General features: G+C 40.0%; 1 protein-coding gene across 2 annotated transcripts in view; it reads right to left on the bottom strand.

The window, feature by feature from the left end:
* Positions 1-242: 242 nt before the first annotated feature.
* The window catches only part of LOC150084744 (uncharacterized), a 104,998-nt gene continuing 78,449 nt past the window's right edge, over positions 243-26,791 (bottom strand). For both annotated transcript variants that reach the window (XM_090375482.1, XM_090375481.1), the window contains exon 2: positions 243-1,165. In XM_090375482.1, the coding sequence (XP_090231608.1) occupies positions 317-1,105 (789 nt within the window). In that variant the 5' untranslated portion in view covers positions 1,106-1,165 and the 3' untranslated portion in view covers positions 243-316. The remainder of the gene's footprint in view (positions 1,166-26,791) is intronic.

Below are 26,791 nucleotides of genomic sequence, written 5' to 3'. Positions count from 1 at the left end.
TTATGAGAACTTTCTTCTTTTGTATCATGCTTATTCAGTTTTAAGTACCAGGTAGAAGTAAATAAATGGCCTCAGATTGATTTTGAAAAGGACAGTTAAAACTAATTTCTTGAATGTTTCATTATCTTTGCAAAACAAAAGGACTATATTACTGAAACAGTAGAGACTATCATAGATTTATTTGTAATAAATAAACGGTTGGGGGGGAAAAATCTACACTTGCACATAACATTAGACTGTACAGATAATTTTGACTCTCTCTCTCTCTCTCTCTCTGAACTAGCAGTTTTCTTCCCGAAAAAATAAAAAGATCACATCAACATGTAACCCACGTTAGTTCAGAGCCCTCTGGTAGAGGTGGCCTCCTTTTCTCTTGTCTGATATCAATTTCCGGAACACTGAGATAGTGTTGATTATCGAGAGCTGTAAGTTGTTCTTTGATTAGGTTGGTGGGCTCACTACTTTTGCATCCATTGATGTCTTCACAGATGATAATTGGGTGCCTCTGTTTTTCTGGCTGTAAATGAAGGTTACCAATTCTAGACATCAGTTCTGTTTCAGATTCCTTGTTGCAGCTGTTGGTTTTATTTGTGTCTTGATTGACACCTTCACTTGTATTTGCAGAGCTCTCCAAAGGTATCAGTGTTACTTCGTCGGATAAACCAAGATACGTAAGTCGATTAATATTTTTCTTCGATAAATGTGCAATATGGTTATCAGCATTTTTCTCAGATGCAACTATAGGTTCCGTATTCATTGAGTGACAGAACATGTTAGACATGCTTGTTTGTTTGATGTGGTCAACGTGACAGATTCCTTTTTCTGAAGACTGCATGTCATTTCCTCTTGTCTCATTATTTTTTTCATTAGTATTTGGATTACTTTCTAAACTGCTTTTTACAATGTAGCTATCCCACAATAGTTCCTCACTGACTTCTGCCATTGGTACAGAGTCAATACTGAAATCAGTATATGGGACTGGATAGATATTGAAGTTGTTTTTTTTGGATATAAAGCTTTTGACTGTTTGACGATATGAATGTTTTTGGAACTTATTTCCAGTATATTTGGAAATTGCCTGTCTTATTTTGGAAGATAGTATCATTGGCTTATTCTCCTGCAGATAAATCAGTTCTTTTTGATGGTACAAGTCTTTAGCAAATATCTGAAAGAGATTTAAAATAAAAAACATTATAACTTATGAGCAATGTGTAGCAAGAAATGCAACATGAATATTTAAAAATATATAAACCTAAATGAACTAATGTAAGTAAGTGAAATAAGAATGACACCAAATTTTTAGTTATGTATAACTAAGAATTTGATGTACTTTTTTTCATTCTGGTAAATAGACTGCCTTCAATTTTTCATATAAGTAATAAATGAAATGAGCATTGCTCAGAACATAGACTAATGAAATACATAAATTTCAGAACTTTTTGTCCAATTCAAAGTATCCCATTTGGAATGAAATGTCATTCCCAGAATTTGTTCAAAGTGACTGCATCCTTCCCAGATATATGTTCAGCATGCCCCGAGTGATAACACTATTGCTGAACTGCTCGGATTCTGACAAGCAACTGTAGAAGCCATGGGAATAAAGCTTAAAATGCCATCCTAACTAGAAACTCCTGTGTTGCTGATGAGATTTTTCATGTTCCCCCACAGAAATAAATGAATTGGATTTGAATCAGTTGGACTGACAGACATGTGATGACCCACTGTAGCCAAGCCATGTCACGTCTCGTTGGGAGAGCATTTTCTGTAGCCTAGTGGTCAGGTGCGTGGGTGCCTTGAGTGACTGGGATTCAAGCCCGTGACTGCTGAATACGGTGCTGTTTCTTGTATTCTGTCTTATCTTGTGAACTCCTCTGACTGTTTGGTCGTCCCGGAGTATAAACAGAAAATTTATTTTTTTTTTTATTTTAATGGAATATATCTTCCTGTAGGCAACACTACGTAGCTGAGTGGTTAAGCATGAGAGCGCTAGCAGGTTTGAACGATCTGATTCAAACCATTGTATTCGTTATCTGAATGATAAATTCCTGTGACTTAGCAGTTGTGCCAGGGTATAAAAATTTTTTTTTTTTTTTTTTTTTATCTACAAAAACTTGTTTAGAGTATATAACTTGTGTGGTCTGATCAGCAGCCTTAATTTAGTGTTAATGCGTGGAACAGCATTTTGGGGATACAATGCTGCCATATAGATTAACAACTGAGTAGACAGAATTGGGTTTCACCTGTTACTGTGTGTGTTCTCTACTCAAAAACAGAAGATTGTTCATATTTAGTATCTTTTGATGTATAAAAGACTTCAGTCCAGATGGTCAACATAGTAGGGCACGATCCAGCAACAAAACTGCCCTCTTCAACAACACTGATTACAATCACTTCTTGTTAGGGAATCCCATTCCTGGAGATGGTGAATGGACATTGGATGTTAACAGGTCTGATAAAATCAGTGTGATATTTGGCTGTTGTAGCTGCATCATTTCCTTGGCATGTGCCAGACACAAGAATCACATCGGGTACCTAGGTAATGTGGTGAAATGAGTTGTGACCTGTCTTGTATAGGTTGGTCAGTTGCTCCACTATGGCAAGGTTCTTCTGTGATTTGTTCAAAAAGCATACACAGGATTCCAGCTTCTAAAAACAGTGGCCACTGGGGATGAGTTGGGTATTTGCCTACGACCCTGAGACTGAGTTGGAATATATGAAAGGCACACAAGAATGCCCCACAGCCAAAGCAGTCTTGCAATTAAATCGAACATCAAGGTCATGATCGTTTTTTTTTTTTTTTTTTTGGACGATGAGGGCATAGTGCACCATGAATTTGTGACTGGGGGGGGGAAGCATTACTGATGCTTACTACATTGAGGTTTTGACACTAAGAATGTGAGGTGAAGACCACTTCAAAAATGGATGCTGGATCCCTCACCATTACAATGCCCTCCACACGGTGATAGCAGTTCTTGGCAGTGGAAAAAAAAATCAGTCGTTGAGCTTCTCCCCCCCCCGAACTTTCAGTTGAGCCCCACCTTCTCCTCCACTTTCAGTTTAGGAAACAGCCAGAAATCAGCCATCTGATTTCTAGCTGTTTCCTAAACTGAAAGTGCAGCTTTTGGGTCATAATTTCGCCACAATGGATGACATCAAAGAAAATGCCGAAGCGTCCCTACTTGCACCCAAAAAAAAAAAAAAAAAAAACATGCTTTTATAAGGATATTTCATAACTCTAGAAAACACCATTGGTCTTCTCCAGTGTGTATGTGTGCACAGGAATGCAAGCACATAAGAAAGTTATTTTGGAGGTGATTAGATTAGCATGCCCAACTGTTCACTCAAACGTTTATAGTAAAATTCCTGGAACTTTTTGAAAGTACCTCGTACGTTATACTTACCATTTAAGCAGGTATTCAAGCTCACTGATTTTATTGGAAAGCTATTGACATTACTGTAGATGCAAACTATTATTTTTAAGTCTCCCGAATAAATAAATTCATCTGATGTGCATTGTGTATTATGTCAGTAAATTGTGTGTTCTATAGTCAATTTGCCTTTTTTGCTGGACGAAAAGCCAGAGTTTCCTGGGGAGGAAACCTTGCTATCTATGCCTGAGACCTACTAACTCAGCCACAGAGTCAAAAAAAAACAAATTAAAGTTCTTCGCGTCATCGACGAGATTCGAACCCGGCCCTTTTCCACCCATTGTGGAGAGGACGGTGACGGTACTGCTGCTAACCACGCAGACTACTGTAGATACAATTGAGACTAAGTTGTATGGTTTTCAAAAACTGATACATCTCTTGAAGTTATTTAGGCTTGTTTCCCCGCTCGTTTGAAACATCGCTATGTTTAGCACATCTTGCCATTATCGGATTTTGCAGCAGCATTTGTGAAAACCTGGCATTGTCGTCATGAAGGGTAATATTGTTTGGATAAATATCTAATATCAAACATATCTAATAAAAATTACAGGGCTCACCTAACATTAAGAGATTTTTACAATCTCCCTATAAAAGGTCCTTCAGTTGTCACAGACATTCTCTCAGATATACCAGACAAGTTGCACTTGCTACCTGGGAGTCTAAAACGCTGATGGAATTGATATTCGGGTGACACTCAAGTCAAGTGGACCCAATTTCGGCGAAGTCTGGACGGTCTGTGACAGCCAAATCCTCTGCTTGCACCTTCACGATGGTGGGACTGTTAGTATTCCTGGGTATAACCTCCATGCACAAGTACATGGTGGGTGACCACCCAGGTGTGAACCAACGTGAGCAGGGGTCGAGGTGTGGCACCCACACCATATGGAGTAATGCTGCCCCTCTGTTACCAGGCAGTACTAGGTGGTAGTGCAATACCACCACTTTGCTTATTGGAGGCTTGAAGTGGTGGAACCCATGTTTAGTCTCCAGAGCTAAGTTCCGATCAACCCTTCCCTATCTCTTCCATCATGCAGTATGATTGATGACTTTTGAGGTTATGATGAACGTCGTGGCAAGATCCCATATTCCTTACATTTCAAGGGTACAGATCTAAAACGGTGTTTGCACGACGGCAGCTAGTTAGTACACCGGACCAAACCTATTGGTAACTCTAGGAGGCTTCCGGATCAGCTAATGTATAATCTTGATACCTCTACTCTGCCAGATAGTGCCTGGAGGGAGTCTGAGTAGCGTATATACGGGGAGAATTCTCGAGGCCACGTTATGTCAAGGATCTGTGTATATTCTTACCACATGTACACCATATACAAAAATTTCATTACTTCATACAGCATGTCCCACCCACTTTTTCTTACTATTGAATACACCATGAATTGTCAAACTAATAGAGCAAGCTTATCTGAGAAAAGATCTAAATCTCCCAAGGACTAACTAATTCATTTCACAAATATACGTGGTCTCAACGATGTCCATTTCCGCTTGCAGTCTGCCAAACCTCGTACTTTTTCTGACAGAATCTCAGTTATCGGTTGATTCAACTACTGCTCATCTCAGATGCCCAAATTATTCGCTGTATGATTCCTTTTGCCTCAAAGGTGGTACTTGTGCATATGTCCGTTCTGATATTCCCTATCAGAGACTTGGCAATTTGGAATCTTCTCTGGCTTAAAATCTCTGTACCTCATTGTGTTGAATTCATCTGTTGTCTCTACCGTTCTCCCAACTCCACTAATTACTTAGTTCTTTCACTTCCTTTGGAACTTGACTTTCTCCAGTCCAACTTTCCTAACAGTGAGGCAATTTTCCTTGGTGATTTTAATGTTCACAACTCCAGCTGGCTTCCGTTTTCTAGCCAGACCGACCCAGCAGGTCGAGATGCTGAGGCTTTTGCAATTACTAATGACCTAGCACAGATTGTTCATTGCAACTTGACTTTCTCCAGTCCAACTTTCCTAACAGAGAGGTAATTTTCCTTGGTGATTTTAATGTTCACAACTCCAGCTGGCTTCCGTTTTCTAACCTTGCCCTGTTCAATCAGCTTCAACTTCTCAAAAATCTGCCAATGCCGATCTTCTGGTAATTCTCCAGTGGGGCAAAGACAACTTAGTTGATTTCAACCCTTCTAAAACTCAGTCTTGTCTTATATCTCACAAAAAGGATTCTTCTACTCCTATGCTTACCTTTAGTGACACTCCGATTTCTAGGCAAAATGATATATCTCTTTTGGGGATTACCCTGACTTCTAATCTCTCTTGGCACAAGCACATTACAAATATTGCAAACATTACAAAACTTGGTTTTCTCTTTCGCTCTATTCGTTACTTTTCTTCCAAACAGCTGCTCACTCTGTATAAATCCGCCCTGCCATGGAATATTGTTCCCATATCTGGGGTGGTGCACCCAAAACTTCTTAAGCTTCTTGATTCCATTCAGAAGAGGGCAGTTAGGTTAATTAATGATTCATCTCTAACAGTCTCTCCACTCGCTGACTCATAGACGTACTGTTTCTGCTGCACGCCTCTTCTACAGATAGTTCCATGGGCACTGTTCTTCTGAATTGGCTTCTATAATTCCTACTCTCTCTTTCAAAACAGTCCGAAAACGTGCCGCCACCAGCGAGTATCCATTTACTATCCAACTTCAAACTCACTGAACCAACTTTTCATCTTCCTTGTTTATTCATTCAACAGCTGTTTTCTGGAACAACCTTCCTGCATACGTATTTCCTGATAATTACAGTCTACAGAAGTTCAAGTCCAATGTCAACAAATACCTTCTTTCGTCTTCTCAACCACCAACCCAAGCACGGTACTAAGTACTATAGGTTCTAATACCTCTCGTGTTTGGGGTTTACATAAAAAAAATAATAAATAAATAAAAATCATATATTCATTCTTTTTTTGCATTTAAACTTTTGTATGCTGATGTGTAAGTTAGTTCAAGTGCATCATTTCTACATGCAGCCAGCTACTAAGTAACTAGAAATTGGCATTATTAAGTACATTTCATATTGTGAATACCTTTACAACGAATTACTATGAGATTGCACTATCTCGAATAAGTAACGCTTCACCAATGGAGAAGACTACTGTTACTTATTATCAGCAGATGCCACCACCCAGACGGCACCGGTTTGGAGCTTGTTTGCTCCTCATATGTGGATGGGCAGGAACCCTGGTGATGCAATGATGACGACCCAGTTGCGAAGTATAACTCCACGATATGAGAGGTGCCTAGTGGCGTGCAAGTGTGCTCTATAAACGTTTGTATTTATTTTTGCTTATATTAAATATACGTTATTAAAATATACATACATTTAAAAATAATATAGACTTATATTAAACTTTTCGATTCCCACTCCAAATTCCTTCACGTCTCGCCTGTTCAGAAAGATTGAGCTGGAAGGACATATGGACATGTGTTGTATCTTATGGAGGGCAGCTGCTCATGATTAATTCAACTCGGACGTGGTACTGTGATCAGGAGTGTGCTGGAGGGCGCCCGCGGAAATCCCTTGCTGAAAATTTGGCGATTATCGAGTTCCTTGTTAAAAAAAAAAAAAAAAAAAAAAAAGTTAGTTTGATAGAATTCAAACTATTTGAATAGGGGATGACTCTTAGCTGAAATTCTCGAGAGAGAGCCCCTTGACAGTGATATAATTCTGTATAATGGCCAAAGATCAGTTAGTGCTGTTTGTACAGTGTGTCATATGATTTGCGATTGCACTGTTAAAAGGGAGGATCTTCTAAAAGAGTGGTCGTCAACTTTTTTTTTTATATTGGGGTAGTTTTTGTCAATTAGATCCTTTTTTTTTTTCAGTTAATGGGTCGGTATTCAAATTCAAACAAATTTTTATCTGTACATTTTAATAGTTCTTATATTATATTATAGAATCTGTACAAATTACATACGTATATGCACTGTAAAAACCTTATATCTATAAAATAAAAAAAGCATAGACTTAAATAAAGTAAATAGACTTTTCATTTGTGTAAAAACCTTAGTAATGACTACTTTGGTGCTGCTTCTTTTCCCTTGAAAGCTTTGAAATATTTGGTGTATAATTAGTTGATTTTAGTAAAACAGGAAATATTCAACTTGGATTTATTTTATAATAAATATTTTTCTCATTTTTATATGGGTAAATCATATAATGCATACGGATTCGCAAACTGTTGTTAACAATGTAATGTTACATAATTTGATTTTTAAGAAAAAAAACCGTAATTTCACTAGTGGGTCAACTAAATGTTCTGTTTGGTCACAGATTGGTGACCATTGTAATATAAACCATGGTTCAATAGCAGAAGTAACTATGGGAGTGATGACTGATTTATACAAGAAGCTTAAATTTTGATGTTCAGGCCCCTGGCCTGGAGGGTGATGCGCATAAGCATGGCTATGAACTTTGAAGGAGAAACGGTTATTATTATTAGCCATGTGGTGCGAGGAAGCCTCTGGCTTATGCTGATGCACAGGATGTAGTACGACACCGATATGTTTAGATTGAAAAAAGGGGTGTTTATTCCTCGAGTTTAAAACTGGAGGTCTGTTTCAATCAATCATAATCTTGAATACAGACTCGAAATAACGGAACATTGAGATGGAATGTTTGCATACAGCGCAGATGCCTGCAGAAGAAAAAAAAAAAAAAAAGACGCAAGTCACGTGATTACTGTATTTGTTTAGGTTCGCCATTTTGAAAGTAAATTCTATACTGATATCACTGATTATACCGCTGTTTTACATTTATTTTAGCATTATAGCCAAAGTAGTTTATGCCCCATCAAACCCCCATAACAACAACATTAATTTTAAATTAAAAATTCCTCACTATGGCTCCTAAAGTTAATAAACTTCATACAGAGAAGAAAAGAAGAAGAACATTCAAGCTTAGTGACAAACGTAATATAATCCAAACTGTTTCATTAGGGTCACCCGTTAATTCATATACCCATATGTATTGTGCCTGTAAATTGCGTGTGTTCTCTAGTTGATTTGCCTGTTGTGCTGGACGAAAAACCCCAGTTTCTGGAGGAAAACCTTGCTATCTACACCTGAGATCGACTAACTCAGCCACGGAGTGAAAAAAGTTCATTAAAGTAGTAGTGGCATTTGATGCAAGAAAGCAAGTGTATGAGCTTATGCAGCATCAGCCAAAAAAAAAAAATCACACAATTCCCTCCAAATGCCTGTCCAGTTCCTCCTTAAATTTATTCAACCTATCAACTTCCACAACGACAGATGGAAATTTGTTCCAGCAAATAATCACCCACTGGCTAAAGGCAAATTTCCGCACATCTAATCTACATCTGTCTTTTCTTAATTTGAATTTATGCCCCTTAGGTTCGTAATCTGAACAAGTGGAAGGATCCCATCAGAATTCACCGTGCTTAACCCATTCAAGGCCTTATACACCTCAATCAGATCACCGCGCAGGTGCCTAGTCTCCAGCCACTGCAATTTGCAGAACTTAAGCTTCTCTTGGTAAGAGGATCCCTTCATTCCCTTGACCAATCTTGTTGCCCTTCTCTGTACACGCTCAAGTAAATCTACATCCTTCCTAAAATGAGGCCTCCAGACCTGTACGCAGTACCCAAGGCGTGGCCTGACCATTGCCTTAGTTCTTAGCGTCATCGACGGGATTCGAACCCGGTGTGGGGAGGATAGTGACGATTCCACTGTGCTACTTCCCGCGCAGAATGAACATGATATAATAAAGAAAATAGAATGGGCGTAGGTAGGAATGTAGTAATGGCAGAATGTAACATTGGATCGCCAACGTTTTTTTTTATGTGCAGTTCATAAAATTGCATTCTTAATCTCTATATTTCTTATTTAGCTTTATTAGTTCTGTATTAAATCTATTAAAAATAAAACTTTCTAGATAACGGAAAAATCGAAATAACGGCACCTTGAATCCCGGAAGGTGCCGTTATTTTTAAAGTTTACTGTATCACGAATTTTGTTTTTACTGGTGAAATCGTTAATTTATTAGCTGTAGTCCAGGAAATCAGATGAATAAGAAGCTTATTAGAATGCTGTTCAAGCTTGTATCTGGAATTACCACTTACAGTGATAGAGAAGTTATTTGCAAATGCCAGCTGTTGGATATTGTAAATTCAGTAGTTTTTGAAAACCATTTGTCGAAAGCGTAGTTCATGGAGATGACTGAACACAACTGCTGTAGATTGCAAATTTCTCAGTATCACACTACCAAAAATTATGAATCTCTGTTGTCCATAAGTTTTGATATCCTTTATGATTTTCTTATTACGATGAGAGTTGTGATATATAAGGTCAATGTTGAGGGTCAAACGGCACCAGGAATTTCTCCCATTTCCGAGAGTGTTCGCTGTATCGAGGGTCAGTACTCTATCAACACCAGAGATTTTAAACTGTGTGGATCATGTGTTGTGTAGTATGTTGTGCCCATTCTTCTGGCCTATTGGCCGTCGAGCCCCTGATGGGACACGACGTTGTCCGTACTATGCCAACGAGGAGGCTGGCCAGGTGTACCTTGAAATTTATTATACTCTGGCAGGTTCCGCCGCCTAATTTCCTGGGATTTTAGCGACTGGGTCTTAAAAAAAAAAAAAAAAATCGCGGTGGCATTATTGCAAGATCGCTATTAAGAGATAGTATGTGGGGTTTGTTCGCCGAAATGACCATGGGGTTGTACGCTAAAATGACAAGTTCTAGAGGCCTAATGGGACTGTCAATAATTTTGGTGTTAATTTAAATTTGGATGTGTAGGGCTTTCGTGGTGTATAGTCAAGAGAAGGGTAAGGAGATTGAAAGCTGGGGGTAAGAAAGAGAAGTAAGGGACCGATAGGGTAGTGGCCCCTGCAGTCAGTGGGGCATTCCCATGCCCCACCAGGGGGAAAGGGGGGTTGGCAGGAGGAGGAGAAGACAGCGAGCCATCTCCCCCCCCTGCCAAGGAATAGGAGTGAAAGCAGGTCGGTCAAGGTTACGACCCCAGATCGCCATATAGCTAGGTGGCAGCAATGTGCTGCAGTCATTTCTCTGAGCCTTTGCATGGTAGTCTTGTTCTCTTGATTGGGTTGTCAAATGCTTGTGCTGGATGAGGTTGGCTAATCGGGTTGTCACAGTGTGATTTCTTTTTTATTATTTTTTTTTTAGTTCATCACTTCCAGGTCAGGTCCAGTTACCTTATTCATGTCATGTTCATGTATTGAATGAGATTGTCACGTCAGGTGGATACATCTGTGGGTTGTCATAGAGATTGTGACATCAGGTAGACTCAGTTGTGAGGTTTAATTCCTTGGTTGTTTCACCCTGGTGTCAGTTCTTCTTCTGGGAAGGTTTCCGCGGTTTTGTTGACTTTCTGCTGGTCTGAATGGCATGGTTGTTTACTGCAGTGGTTGAGGCTGTGGGAGCGTCCTTCTCCTTTTGAAGAGGTCCTGGGCCAGCTGCGTGAATGGCTTGTATGTGTCAACTTCAGTTATGGCGAGGTCTCGATTTCGGTGGTTAAGCTGTGTTCTAGTAATGAACCTGCAGTAAAGGTCCTCAGTAAAGGGCAACTGTACATTAGGTGCTCCCACGTTTCACGTTCACCACAGAAGGAGCAGCAGTGCGTAGCACACGCTTCTTGATTAGACCGGGGTTCGAGCCCGTCACCACCAAATACGGAGGATACGGAAAGGTCAGGGAATGACCACCGCATATCCCGGAGCAATATGGCCTTAGTTTCTAATGCTCCTAAAAACCAAATAACATCACTGCAGTGGTAGCCTTGCGATACCATATTCCAGCAGCATATGTAATCGCTGCCAGGAAAACAGCTTTACAGTAGACGCTGAGGGTTTTTCTCCTCAAACCCCATTCCTTGCGTGTGATTAGCGCAAAAAGTGCGGAGTCTAATTTTCTTCCGTAAGTTCACTATATGTGGTGTAAAGCTGAGGTTCTTGTCTAGTTCGACTCCAAGGTGCTTTAATTCGGTGGTAAGCTTAATTGTGTTACATTGTATCTTGATTTGAGGGGGCCGTCTGGTGTCTAGGGCTCCTTTTAATAATATAGATCTTGTGTTCAAGGATGAGATCTTCCACTGTGCTACTACCCGCGCAGAATGAACATGATATAATAGAGAAAATAGAATGGGCGTAGCCCAGTCCTCAAGAGTTTCTATTGCTCTCTTGGCGGTGTTCTCCAGTTGCGCCCTAGATCCCCCCAGACAGCATTAGAACCACATCATCCGCATAGGCTAGGGGAACGACGTTGCCGAGTTCCAGGTTCAAAAAGCCGTCTAAAACCAGGTTACATAGGAGTGGACCCAGGATTGAGCCCTGTGGGCATCCTCTGAATACTTCTCTTGTTACTGAAGAATATGGTGCTCTGACTGTCACGAACCTATTCGACAGGTAGGATTTGATGACTTGAGACAGATTTGATGGTAGGTTGTCCTTCCGGAGTCGGGCCAGGACGCTTGGCCACAATAAAGTGTCAAACGCCCCAGCAAAGTCTATTGCTATGACCAGAAAGTATTTCTGATCTGTGGTAGTTGTGGTAGTAATATTTTCCAGGATATCCAGGGTTGAGCATCCCTTCCTAAATCCATATTGTTGGGCTGACTGCAGGCCGGCTGCAGTGTAGTGGATCCCTATTCTGTTTCTTAATAGCTGCTCAAAGAGCTTGCTCAGGACTGATAAGAGTGCTATGGGTCTGTATGACCCCAGAAGGTCCAGTTGTTTGTTGGGACTTTTGGGAATGAGGCACAAATTTACAGTTTTCCAGGCCTGGGTGAACAGGCCTTCTTTGAGGCAGTGGTTGTATACGTTATGAAGCACCTCTGGAATAGTTTCGACGGCTTTCTGGTGAGTTGGACTGGGAGAGTTGGAAGGAAAGCTTCCTATATCAAAAACAAAGGTAATCCCTGTTGATTTATAATATAATAGAATATAGGAATTATTGAGCATTTAATAGCTCTCTATTATCAAATATGTAAACTTTAGAAGGGAAGGGATGAATCAGATTGGTCCACTGGATATTAATGGTTCAACTGTTGATGATCCTGCTCAAGTAGCCAACAAACTAAATGAGTATTTTGCATCTATATTCACACATGAGGAGTTATTTAAGGGAGACGAATGCCAGAGGCGAATTAAACTCTGGCAGTGAGCTAGATGATTTTGTAATAACTGAGAGGAAAGTGGAGGAGATATTTTTGAAGATAAACATAAAAAAGGAACCCGGTGTGAATGGGATCTATCCAGTTATATTAAAGGAGGCAGCAAAGGAAGTAAGCAAACCCTTAACCATAATTATGAGAGCTTCTTTGGACTCATGCGAGGTATCCATGGACTAGAGATGTGCAAATGTGACCCCAATTCCCAAAGGAGGAACAAAGGGCAACAAAAGTAATTATAGACATGTTAGTTTTAACTTCTGTTCCAGGAAAATTAATGGAGGCACTGGTGAAAGAAGCACTGCAGCATCATCTAGACAAGACTTCAGCCATAGCTCGAACACAGCATGGTTTTGTTAAGGGAAAGTCTTGCCTGTCCAATTTAATTGGATACTATGATGTGGTCACAAAGGAACTGGATGCAGGGAGTAACTTTGATATCGTATATTTAGATCTTAGAAAGGCTTTTGATACTGTTACACATGGAAGACTGCTGCACAAATTGGAGCAGTGCGGCATTGGAGGCAAATTGCTACTATAGCTAAAGGGATGGTTGAGTAGGAGAAGAGAGAGAGAGTAGTAATCAATGAACACTGCTTATTGTGGACTAATGTTATTAGTGGAGTCCCTCAGGGTTCAGTTTTGGGTCCATTGTTGTTTTCTGTATTTATAAATGATATTGCTGATGGTATATCAGGCTTAATGTCCACATTTGTAGACGATACGAAGGTTGGCACGGTTGATAATGACACTAATGACAGTACGTTGCTGCAACAGGATCTAGAAGAGCTGAGCAGATGGGCTGAGAGGTGGCAAATGAAGTTTAACTTTGACAAATGTAAAGTACTCCGTATGGGAAACAGTAACCCCAGAGTAGCGTATCAACTCTGTGGTAAAACACTGACAGTGGTAGAGAATGAAAAGGATCTGGGGGTAATTGTGCAGGCAGATATGAAGTCTTCTGAGCAGTGCAGACGGTCTGCAAGAGTAGCTCATGGTGTCTTGTCAATGATATACAGGAATTTTTCTAGCAGGGATAGGGAGGCAATGGTCAGACCACACCGTCAGTACTGTATACAGGTCTGGAGGCCTCATTTTAATCAGGGTGTAAAGCTGTTGGAACGAGTACAGAGAAGGGCAACAAGATTAGTGAATGGAACGAAGGGTTCCTCTTACGAAGAAAGGCTTAAGTTTTGCAAATTACAGTGTCTGCAGACTAGGCACCTGCAAGGTGGTCTGATTGAGCTGTATAAAGCCTTGAATGGTTTGAGCATGCTCAATGCTGGTGGGATTCTTCCTCTTGCTCAGAATAATCACCTGAGAGGGCATAAATTCAAATTGAGGAAAGAGAGTTGTAGGATAGATGTGCGGAAATTCGCCTTTAGCCAGCGGGAATTGGAAGGTGGAACAGACTTCCATCTTTTGTTTTGTGAAGTTGTAGGGCTCAAATTTATCTAGGGCTCAGCCCTAAAGAAATTTAAGGCTGAGCTGGACAGGTATTTGGAAAGAACGGATGGTCGAAATGGGAGCGGTTTTTTTTTTTTTTTTTTTGGCTGATGCTGCATAAGCTTGCTTTCTTGCATCATATGCCTATGCTAATGCTAATGCTAAAAAGATCAGAGCCAGGAGACTTCTTGTTTCTAATCCTCATGGCAGCTGTTTCCAGTTCAAATTTGGTGAAAGGTCTTCTGTTGCAGTCATGCAGTAGGTTTCATGGTCCGTACAGAGGGTTATCTGCTCTTGGGTTGAGGGGGAAAGATGGTCTTAAACATGGTATCCATGATGTTAATAATTGTTTCCTGCCAGGTCCAGGTATAAGTACCCTGCTGTGGCCTTGTCGCTGGTATGGTCTCATCCTTGGGGAGTTTGTTTGTGGTTACTCTGTATACCACACCCCAGGGGTTATCATTCCCAGTGGTAGAAACAAGGTGTTCCCAACTGCGCATCTTACGCTGGCGTATGGTTTCAGTGTACAGGTTCCTTGCATCTCGGAAGTTCTGTCTTAGTGCTTCCACTTCCGTTACCGGCTGGGAGCGCCTTGCTTGCTGGAAGAGTTTCCTTCTTGTGCACCTTCTGCCTAAGCCTCTGTAGCTCTGCAGACCACCAGGGTACGGCCCCCGGGGGTGGGTTTTCTTTTTAATAGAGGTGTTGGCAGCTTCAGTGATGAGACCAGCGACCGTCATCTGGTGCTGATACTGGCTGAGTCCAATGATGTTCAGCGATTGGGCTGCTGTGGTCAGTGTGGCTTGGAAGAGTGGCCAATCCGCCTTCTCTATGGCATATCTTGGCTGTGCCAGCCTCACTGCTTGGTGTCGACTAAGGGAGCGTTGGAGCTCAACCGTGATGGCCCTGTGGTCCGACGTGGACCAGCTTTCTTGGACGGTCCACGATGTTAGGTGGCCAGCGAGGGATCTGGTAGCCAGAGAGACATCGATTGTTGCCTCCCCCATCGAACTAGAGAATGTTGCCAGATTGATTGGTCGGTTGAGGAGTGTGTACGGACTATTCGCTAAGTAATCTTCAAGTCGTTGCCCGTTCTGTACTCCATGCTGGGGACCTGCAATTCACATCCACTCCCACGACAATCTTACTGTTTGGGAAGTCTGTCTGGAGACTCCTCAGATATCTGGTTACTGGTAGTATATCTTCACCTGGGTGAGAGTATAGCGAAACCGCATAAAATTCATCCAGGGGCATGATCATATGGGCACATGCAGCCCAAGATGTGCAGTAGTTGGTTAGTTTTGTTGCTGTTATTTTGGATTCCGAATCAATATGCAGGCCCAGGGTGTTTCTCTGTTATTCTTCACTGTCCTATAGGCCAGGGGGGTAATCCCTGACATCCTTGCGATATGCATATAGCTCCTGGATGAGGAATATGTCGAGATTTGCCTCGTTCGCCTTCTTTGTGAGCTGCGCCGCTACTATTTTGGACCGTTGTGCGTTCAGTTGTATGAATTTTACTCTGTTGATATTATAGGATTTAGGGCGTGTGGCCATAATCTAGTCTCATTTGGAAAGTGCTCTTTGCTTTACAGTACACTGGACATTCGCTGTCCCTAACTGAGTGCTCTGCTGGCAGTTTATGGAATTTGAAATTTACACAGGTCGGCGGCTTGTCTTTATTCGGACACGTGTTGAAGTCGTGGCCACGTTTGCACAGTGGCCACAAGTGGGTTGGGTTTGGGCACAGGTATGAGTGGTATGCCCAAACTGGCAACATCTGAAACACTTAGTGACAGCAACGTGCTCCCTAAAGCGGTGACTGCCCCAGTTTATAAACACTCTGTCGGTCTGGCTAAGCGTGCCCCAAGCCGCTGGTGACAACTCCACGACCCAGTGGTAAGTATTTCCTGTTCTGGGTTTCGTCTTGAACTTGGGAATGATCAAGTTGGCGGGTTCTTCTTCCGGATGTGCGTGCTGGAGGTTTCTGTGGTACAGCTCCTCCTGGAGAGTAGTTGGTGTCAGATCATTGTCGAGGTTACATATCCTTATGCTAGGTCCTTTGAGTCTAGGGTGTAGGGCTTCAAGTCGGAGTGTTTGAATTTTCTCATTTTGTACGATTTTTGTTGCGTCCTCTTTTGTTTTGAGTCTCGATGATAATCCCTGCGTTTCGGGTCTTCCTTACCGATTTTATTTTGGTATCTCTGAAGTCGTCAGAGTTGTGATATAGGGGCGACTGTCTCAGATGGCTCTTTTGTAAGGATGAAATTTGAACAGTGAAATTTTTTCTTACCACAGATAGCAAGTTGTTGCGCCACGAATTGGAATATAATCCCTTTTCGGTAGTGTTCAGCCTAAATTGGCCCAAAGTGGTCTGGCCTCAAGGTAAGGCGAGCATGTCGGTTGCCTTGAGCCCCGAGTTCCAGTTGATAAAAAATTAAAATAAATAAAATGAAAAGTAAAAAATAAAAATTATATATAGGCAATCTTGCTGTGCACATAAGGAAAAGTTGAAGAGAACTGTAGAACTATCTTGCGTTGTAGGATAACAGCTTACAACACACTCAGCAATATAATATACTATAAATTATTTACTAATACCTATTTCTGTCATTATTTATCTTATTATCATTTATTTATGATCTTTTTATTTATGCACATAAAAGCCATTGTTTATAAATAAATTCTGCTGAACTTATATATACAGGATTGTTAAAATTAAAGTATCCCTATGTAGAGGGCTCTGGAGTGAGTTCTAACGCTCGTACTGAAGAGAAATTTGGACAACAGGTACAATAAAGAATGCGCTCGCCATTTATTGAAGAAAAAAAATTAGTTACAAAATTTGTCACTGTATGGCGCTGTAGCAATACAAATCACTTGAACAGCGCTACGATTGTACAATGTATCCTCCATTTTGGTCAACAACAGTTTCCATTCGAAGAACAGCATTTTCTACAGCAGAACGTAACACACGTCAACTGGAATAGCCAGCACATGACGTCTAATGCTGTCCTTCCGATGTGCCAGAGTTTGGCTTCCTTCCCGATACACCTGGTTCTTCAAAAAACCCCACAACCAGAAGTCGCATGGGGTGAGGTCCGGTGATTGGGGTGGCCAAGATGTCTGGAAACAACGGCTGATGACCCGTTCATCTGTAAAGTGTTGTCTTAGCAATCTTTGGGCACAACGGTGGATGTGGATTGTCACACCACCTTGCATGAATATAGTATTCTGAAGGCACCCACGTTGTTGCAGCTCTGGTATTGCGAAATTTGCCAACATTTCATAATATCGCTGTCCAGTGACGGAACAGGTGCGGAGTCCAGTCGGTGTTACCTGTTCAAAAAAATAAATAAATTTATTTTTTTTGCCGTAAATCCACACCACACTGTCACTTTTGGAGAATGCAACGGGACCTCTTGGATAACTCGAGGGTTTTCTGTTGCCCAAATGCGACAGTTGTGCTATTCACTGTCCATTTAAGCAGAAGTGAGCTTCATCGCTCCAAAGGATGGTCCATGGTCAAGTGGCCATATCCACTGTCATTCGCGCCACAAACTGAAGTAGTAGTGCGTATATGAAACGAATATCTGCATCACCATGTTTTAGCTGCTGTAGCGTGTGCATCTTATAAGGATAGCACCGAAACACCTGACGCATTACTAGCCTTACAGTGAAATATGGCATGTCCATTTCACGAGAAACAGCTGGCACACTTGCATGGAGATTGACATGATAAATCCACGACAGCCATAGCCACATCTTCAACACGAGAGGAGTTCACTCCTTTTCGACTTCTACCTGGTTGAACACCAAGATGTCATGTCGCTTCAAATTTCGCAATCATTTTGCGGACAGCGCAAACAGTCATAGTTCCACGCCTTATGCGCTTCTGACCCCGGAATTCTCTGATAACCGCAGCTGCATTATTGCTGTTCTGATAGTACAGCTTCACTAATAGCGCCTTTTCCTGCAACGTTGTTGGCATTGCTGCTGTAGTGCAGACAAACATCTACTGTATGATTTTGAAGAGACTGCTTTGCTTTTATATAGTACAGTAGAGCTGAGGTGGGGCTGTGGCAATAACTTACATTTATGCAAATAACTTACGTTATTTGCATAACGCGCCATACAGTGACAAATTTTGTAACTATTTTTTTTTTTTTCATTAAATGACGAGCTCATTCTTTATTGTACCTGTTGTCCAAATTTCTCTGACAAGAAATTTTCTCCACTTGTATTTGGTATTTCTCCACTTGTTACTACTCCACTTGTTATTTCTCCACTTGTTTACTACTTTCTCTGAAAAGAAATTTGGACAAGTACGAGCCTTAGAACTCGCTTCAGAGTCCTCTACATAGGGATACTTTAATTTTAACAACACTGTATATATTATTTATTAAGAATAATTCGTAATTAATACGTAGAAAAGATTTGACTTACTGTGCATACCTCTACATTTTACGTAGAAAAGCGTGGGCGAGCAAAGTCCCCTAGTATATATTCTAATAGTAGAATTTTTGCTTTAATTTACTTAATTGACAACTTAAAAAAAAATAATAAATAAAATGATAAAATATATGTACTACAAAAGTAAAAATAGTTTTTTTCAGAGTGTAGTTTTGAAAGCTTTATTTTTAACATATACCACACCTTCAGGAATAGTTATCAGTTACATCTTATCCATTGTACTGTATTACTTTTAACATAACAAATACATGTATTAATTTTTTTTTAATTCTTAAATTTTTTCTCCACATTACTGTGAAAATTTATATTTTTTTACTTTATATTTTGATATTTCCCTCTTTTTTATATATTTATGCTTCTTTTTCTATTTTTTTGACCTTTGTGAAATGTGAATATTGGAGAGAGAAAAAATATAAAAAAGCATACACATTCAAAAAAGTTAGAAATGTTGTAACAGATGATGGATTCTTTCACCGAATCATTTTAAACTACTTTTTCCTTTCTTTCTTTCTTTTCTTTTTTTTAATTCGAACGAATTCTTCTATAGCCGTATTTGCAATAATGGCTACTCGGCACCATTCATAATTTTCAAGTAAAGTTTTTTTTTTTTTTTTTTCGTTGTAAACCAGTACATTTTACGTCTTACACTTTTTTGAAAATAACATGTGCTAAGATTTTGGTGTAAACTATTCCATTTAAGCTAGACTTCCAAAAAACTGATAATAAGGGAATTCGGCATGTACCTAGAAATATTTTCACTTATAATGAAATTTCCACTGAAAGGGTATTCGTTTTAATGGGATTTATTGTAATTATATTCTCCTGTCCCACCCCACACACACACACTTTTTACAACCTATAGTTAGGTAAATTGTAACGGTGTTGCGAAAATTTATTTTTATTTTGTTACACAGAGCATTAAAACTACGATAAATGAATTAGCTTTCGGCTGGGTGGCAGCCTTCATCAGATTAAAATACTTTGAATGGCAGTTGGAATAGAGATGCACTGCCAGGATGGTGCGTGAGGCACGTGGTTAATTGTTTGTTGATGTTTGCGGCTGTGACGTATGGTGGTGACGTGGCCAGCGTTTGTCTATGGACAGAATTACTGCTTCTGTGATGGGGTTAAGTTGACAACCACTGTTCCTGTTCAACGAGGTATCCGAGCATTTTATACTTAACGATTCCAACCAGGTGCGCCTTAGGTAATGGTGGGACTTGTCCACAACCAAGACATCGCGGTGTGGGTCGATGTCGTGGTGGGTTGTCCAAACATGCTCGGCAATAGCTGAGTGTTCTACATCCGCCAAACGGATCGCCCTTTTATGTTCTGAGAGGCGTTTCTCGAGTCGACGTCCAGTCTCTCCAAAGTAGCAGCTCGTGCAGTCACGGCAAGAGATGCGATAGACCAAACCACTCTGTAGAAGGGTGGGGACAGGTGTTTTTATGTTGGAAAGGAGAGAACGCAGTTTCTTGCCTGGGAGTTGGATGCACTTTATCCCATGCGATCTTAGGATTCTACCGATCTGCTGTGACAGGTTGGGGTAGTATGGGATGAATGCCCTCGTGGATGACTCGTCACTGTTGGCGTTGCTGTTGGTCGTCACGTTGTCGCGTGCTTGTAGATCACACCTGTTAAGGACGTCGATGGGGTAGCCACACCTTTTATTTTTGTAACGGTGTTATTTGGACTTACATCTCACATCGGCTTGTAGGGTCTGCTGTAGCTTCATGTATATTATGGCCGCTGCACCCCTTCTGGTAAACCTGTCAGGGATTCCTGCGCAGGCACGCCTGTACATGTCTACCAGACGCCCGTAGTGCTTCCACACGCTCCGGTAAACCGGTCACAGTTCATTCAGTCGGATGACCATGGCATCGAGACAAACGACGTTTAAGCAATACTTGGCTTATTATTTGCAACGAAGAATTTTAAACGTAAAATAAAACGTAATATATGGTGCAAAGAATGGTTGAAAAAAAAAGAAAAGTTTATTCACATGTGAACTTGTTAAGGGAATTGCAGTAATTCTCAGAAAAATTCCCCAGATTTATTAAAATTTAATAAAATAATATAGTAATGAATTTTATTATTGCTGTTATTATAAATTATATTTATTGACAATCTGATATAAGTTAAAAATTACTTCTAATCCAGACATATATTTTTTTTAATCAGCGACAAAATTAAAAGTGAATTTTTTTTTTTTTTTTCATAGAATTGATGTAATTATTAACGATAGTCGAATAGGGAAATACCCCAATCTGGCAGTGCCCCTGCCACGTCGCTACACACGCTCCGGTTTGCCTGCACAGGCCACTCCGGTTCAGGCAAATCGAATGAGTTTTCATATCTCCTCTGGTCGCCTGTGCAGTTTTATCATTTACACGCTCCGGTAGACCTGTAAAGGCGTGCCTGCGCAGGCATACCTGACAGGTTTACCTGAAGGTATGTAGCGGCCATTAGGATTATGCAAAGTGCGTATGTTCTCAGGCGATTTATTTTATTGTGCAGTCTGGAAAAAAAAAAAAAAAAAAGGAACTCAAAATGATAGAATGATTTTGTCGATTTAAATAAAATTAGCCGATGATGTGTCAATCAACATCATAAGTTTAAATATCAAGCGGGACGTGATTTTGTATTTGTAAATTGCGACGTTTCGCATCATACTTGTATACTTTCATTTTATACAGAAAGTACAGTATGTATAGTATTGTAACCTTTCTTTCTTTATTATTATTTTTTTTTTAATGGATACAAATCAAAAATGTGAAACAAAATAATGATAAACATGTACTGTGGAAGAATTGTTCCACACTCCGACATGTTGGAGTGTGTAATGCATATGACTGAGATTCTATCCCCCCCCCCAACATACACTATTTTTTCCTTACTTCTAAGCTTTCTGCAATATAGTAAAGAGTATGTACTGCTTTTATCACCCTTAGGGCCCTAGTGAGTAGCACATGTGGTAGGATCGCAGTCCTCCCCACACCTGGTGGAAAAGACCTGAGTTCATGATCCGTCGATGACGGCAGGAATTTTTATGGGCCTTTTTCAGAACGTGGCTGAGTTACTCGGTCTCAGACGAGGGTATGTAGATACATGTCTAGATATCTAGACATGTAAACATGTATCTACATACCGGGAGAAAAAGTTATGCTACCCTCGCCTGAGACCGAGTAACTCAGCCACGTTCTGAAAAAGATCCATAAAAATTCCTGCCGTCATCGACGGAACATGAACTCAGGTCTGTGTAGCACAGGTGGTAGGATCGCAGTCCTCCCCCACACCTGGTGGAAAAGACCTGAGTTCATGTTCCGTCGATGACGGCAGAGATTTTTATGGACCTTTTTCAGAACGTGGCTGAGTTAGCATTAGCATTAGTAGAGGCATTTGATGCAAGAAAGCAAGCTTATGCAGCATCAGCCAAAAAAATTAAAGTAAAATAAATAAATAAAAAATAACCACTTCCACTTCACCCCTCTGTTCGTTCGAAATACCTATCCAGCCGAGCCTTAAACTTATTTAGGCTATCAACTTCCACAACAAGGGATGGAAGTCTGTTCCACCTACCAACCACCCGCTGGCTAATGGCAAATTTCCGCACATCTATCCTACATCTGTCTTTCCTCAATTTGAATTTATGCCCTCTCAGGTGATTATTCTGAGCAAGAGGAAGAATCCCATCAGCATTGAGCATGCTCAAACCATTCAAGGCTTTGTACACCTCTATCAGATCACCTCGCTGCTGCCTAGTCTCCAGACACTGTAATTCGCAAAACTTTAGCCTTTCTTCGTAAGAGCACCCCCTTTGTTCCATTCACTAATCTTGTTGCCCTTCTCTGTACTCTTTCCAGCAGCACTACATCCTTCTTGAAATGAGGTCTCCAGGCCTGTATACAGTACTCTAGGTTTGGCCTGACCATTGCCTTATACAAGGGAATAATCACCTCCTTGTCCCTGCTAGAAAAATTCCTATATATCATTGACAATACACCATGAGCTACTCTTGCAGCTCGTCTGCACTGCTCAGAGAACTTCATATCTGCCTGCACAACCACCCCCCAGGTCCCTTTCATTCTCTACCACTGTCAGTGTAGTACCACAGAGTTGATACGTTGCTCTGGGGTTGCTGTTTCCCATATGTAGTACTTTACATTTGTCAATGTTAAACTTCATTTGCCACCTCTCAGCCCATCTGCTCAACCTTTCCAGATCCTGTTGCAGCAGCATAGTGGCAGTAGTGTCCTTGACAACCCTGCCAACCTTCGTATCGTCTGCAAACTTGGACATTAAGCTTGATATACCATCATCAATACCATTTATAAATACAGAAAACAATAAAGGACCCAATACTGAACCCTGAGGGACTCCACTAATAACATTAGTCCACGATGAGCAGTGTCCATTGATTACCACTCTCTGTCTTCTCCCCCTCAACCACCCCTTTATCCATAGCAGCAATTTGCCTCAAATGCCACACTGCTCCAATTTGTGCAGCAGTCTTCCATGTACAACAGTATCAAAAGCCTTTCTAAGATCCAAGTATATAATATCAAAGTTATTCCCTGCATTCAGTTCTTTTGTCTGCATCATAGTATCCAATCAAATTGGTCAGGCAAGATTTCCCCTTAACAAAACCATGCTGTCTGAGCTATAACTGAATTCTTGTCTAGGTGATCCTGCAGTGCTTCTTTAACCAGTGCCTCCATTAATTTTCCGGGAACAGAAGTTAAACTCACAGGTCTATAATTACTTGTGTCAGCCTTTGATCCTCCTTTGTGAATTGGGGTCACATTGAGTTACTCGGTCTCAGGCGAGGGTAGCATAGCTTTTTCTCCCGGAGACCCGAGTTTTACGTCCAGCAAACACAAAATCGACTTCAGAATACATGCAGTTTAGCCTTAGTCGCTGTTGCTTCAAAAACCCTACCACAACAACAGCACTTTTAGGTCGTACTGAATGACCAAGTATTAACGGAGCTTTTATATCGTATTTTATTTTTTTAATTTAAATAAATAAATAGAGTTTTCTGTTTATGTTCCGGAACGACTACATTGGTCAGAGAAGTTCACAAGATAGAGCATACAAGAAACAGCTCGTTATTTAACATTCACGGACTTAAATCCTGGTCATTCAAAGCACGTGTACTTATGCACTCTAGAGCCTAGAGTGACCAATCGTCCCGAATTTTGTGGGACATCTTGATTTTCGGCTCTCTATAGGGGTGTATCGAAAGAACCCTCGGCGACGCCATTTGTTCCGATTTATCACATTTATATTAAAAAATAATATAAATAATATTCTGTTGATTGTTCGATGTTAATCTAATAATGAGTAAACATTTTATTTACCTACCTACGTGTATCTAATTTATTCAACCTACCTATTTTAAAAATTAATATGCCAAGATATACCTATATATGTGTAATAACCAAGAAGGTTGTTGTTGTTATTTGGTTTTTAGGAGCATTAGCAACTAAGGCCATATTGCTCCGGGGAAATGAGGTGGTCATTCTCTGACCTTTCCGCATCCTCCGTATTTGGTTGTTGCGGGCTCGAACCCCAGTCTAATCAAGAAGCGTGTGCTACGCACTGCTGCTCCTGGCTACGGAGGTGCAACCAAGAAGGGACATATACATACGTTAATATTGGATCAAATATTGGATATTGGTTAATATTGGATACATACAGGCTTGGATCAAAAAGCATGTGCTACTGCACTATCGCTTCTGACCACTAGGCTACGTCAGGCATTTAGTATTCATTAGAGAGAATATTGAAGATTACTAATTTATGCTGATTTGAGTTATACTGATATTATTTAAAAATGTGTCCTTAAAGTTTGATTGTCTGTTATTTATTTTAAATAAATAAATAAATTTTAGTTTTTATGTATTTATTATTTTTTTCATATTCTTCGTAAAATTAATTTTCTGCAGTTCGAAATTCTGGTTGCTAGTCCATAATTTCCAGTCAACATATTTAATTTAACTTTAGATATAAGGAACTGTGTAAACGATTTTTTTTAATGGAAATGTTTACAGTAATTTAATATATAAGTATGCCAAAAAATAAGGCAATTAACTTTTTAAAGTATATAATTAAATAATTTTGAATATTTAATTTATAATTGGGATTAAAATAATCCTTTATTTTTATCTGGCAAGGGTATGGAAGTTTTTATAAATAGTAATTACATTATTATTTATAAAAATTTTAATTTGCCAAGTGTACAGATAATGAAATGTATCAGACACGTCCCACTATTGTCATAAAATAGGGGTGGAAGCATTTGCTCAGCTTCAGGTGTACTCGTAAGAGGCTAATAATACTGTTTTATGCTGGCCGTTTGACTTTTGAGCATGTGCAGAGAAAATACTAGTCTAGAACGAAGATAGGGGTTATGTTTGGTTGTACAGGTGAAGTGTGTTGAAGTTCTGTGGATTTGATTTTTTTTTTGTCTTAATTAAACGAAGTTTTGTAGTTAGAAACAGTGAAATTGTGTCTCTAAGTTGCTGAAAGGAAGTTTTCTTCCTGAGATGATATCTTAAGTTGTTGATGACCCGTAAAAAATAAAGTAAGAAAGATTTATTTCTCTTATTATTTGACGCTATTTCGTTTATGCAAAATGCTTGAAATGTTAAGCCTTCTTTTCTTTTTAGCAATTATTTTCATGAAATTTGAATTGAAGATATAGAATTTGTAATTAATATCAACAAACTGCATATACAATTTTGTTGTTTGATATACTGTGTATGTATATTACTATTTTTTTTTGTGGGGGTTAGATTTTAATCAGTGTGTGAGATGCTATCGGAAGTTTTTCTTCCAACTAAAATTTGTAGCTGTACTGCATGAATTTACAATTGTACTTGCAAAACTCGCTCTGGTTAATAGCAGTAAAATACTAGAGGGGAAGGTAACATCTGATCCTGAAAAATTTCCAAGATGTCTGCTGCACTCGAGTGGTTGTAAAGCATTCCTTGTGCCGTAGCAATCTTAGGAGCATTGCTACTGTCTTAAAATCTCTGACCCGAAGATAATTGGATTTATGAGTGGGGGAGGAAGAGAGTGGGGGGAATTCAGAAATTTCTTTCACAAAATATACATTTTTAAAATTATTTTGTAATCTAAAAAAATTGTTAAATGCTATTTATTTATTAGGAAAAAATTATTACAAGGAATTTGATTAGTGGAATAGATTTCTAATTTCCCGTGTAGCATCTTATCAACACCATGATTTGAAACATTGTGTACGAGTATCAAATGGTTTCGTAAGTTACATTCCAGTTAAACATATAATTATATACAAAATATCACATCACTTCAAATAGAATGGAAGGCTTACTTTTTCGTTATCATTCTACAACCCCGGGAGAAAAAAACGAACCCTGAACGTCCAAAGAGGCGGGAGCACTATTCGAGTGCACTGATAGTGAAAAGTGAATAGCATTGGCAAGTATAAATGAAGTGGTTGTAATAAGCAAGTAATAATGGTTGTCTTATCAATTGATTGTTGGTTAAGGTATATTAGGAAAAAAAAAAAATAATAATAATAATAAATCTTTATTGGAAAGCAGAGTTGGCCACCATGAATAACAAGGAGGGGAGTACAATAGGGTTATAGGCAGAACATGGAAAATTCTAATTATGTAGAGGGAAACACATAAATTATCACTGTCGATTGTGAATGAGGATGTTGAAGAGGAGACTGCAATGTTCCATTTTATGGGTACACCTTGTCACCACGTCGCGGGCGCGGCCGAAGAACTGAGTGATTGTCCGGTCGATTTGTGATTGAGGTGAGTTTTCTTTGTGTTCAAGTAGTCATTTTTGTTTAGTGAAAAGTGGTTATGTTTTTACGCAACTTCGGGAAGGATTCAAGCAAAAAACAGGTCGTTGGCCACGGCCAGGACTGCCTTCTTTCTCGCCGAAGTCGGAGGTGTACCCATAATCTGGAGTATAACCGAGGAGACCAGGTAATCTCAAGCTGTCGAATTCAGCTGATTGTCAACATAAGCGACTGATTTCAGCATTTAATGAATGTGCGAATAACAAGGGTTTTAAGTGGATAGTTTCTTCGGGTAGCCCGGTATGGAGTTGCATTGGAACTTGAGTCAGGAGCTGGCCAGCGAAGATCGGGGGGGGGGGGATTTTTTCCTTTGTTATTGCTTCACTTCGACAGAACCAATCATATCTTCCACTTCTACTGTTCGTCTGCCACACCCAGGGGTACCCGATACCAAATTTCAGCATCTGGTAATAATAATTT

This window comes from Mastigoproctus giganteus, chromosome 6, assembly GCF_048544385.1.
Source record: "Mastigoproctus giganteus isolate SK-2022 chromosome 6, ASM4854438v1, whole genome shotgun sequence".
Taxonomy (NCBI): domain Eukaryota; kingdom Metazoa; phylum Arthropoda; class Arachnida; order Uropygi; family Thelyphonidae; genus Mastigoproctus; species Mastigoproctus giganteus.
This window is presented reverse-complemented; position numbering and strand designations above follow the sequence as displayed.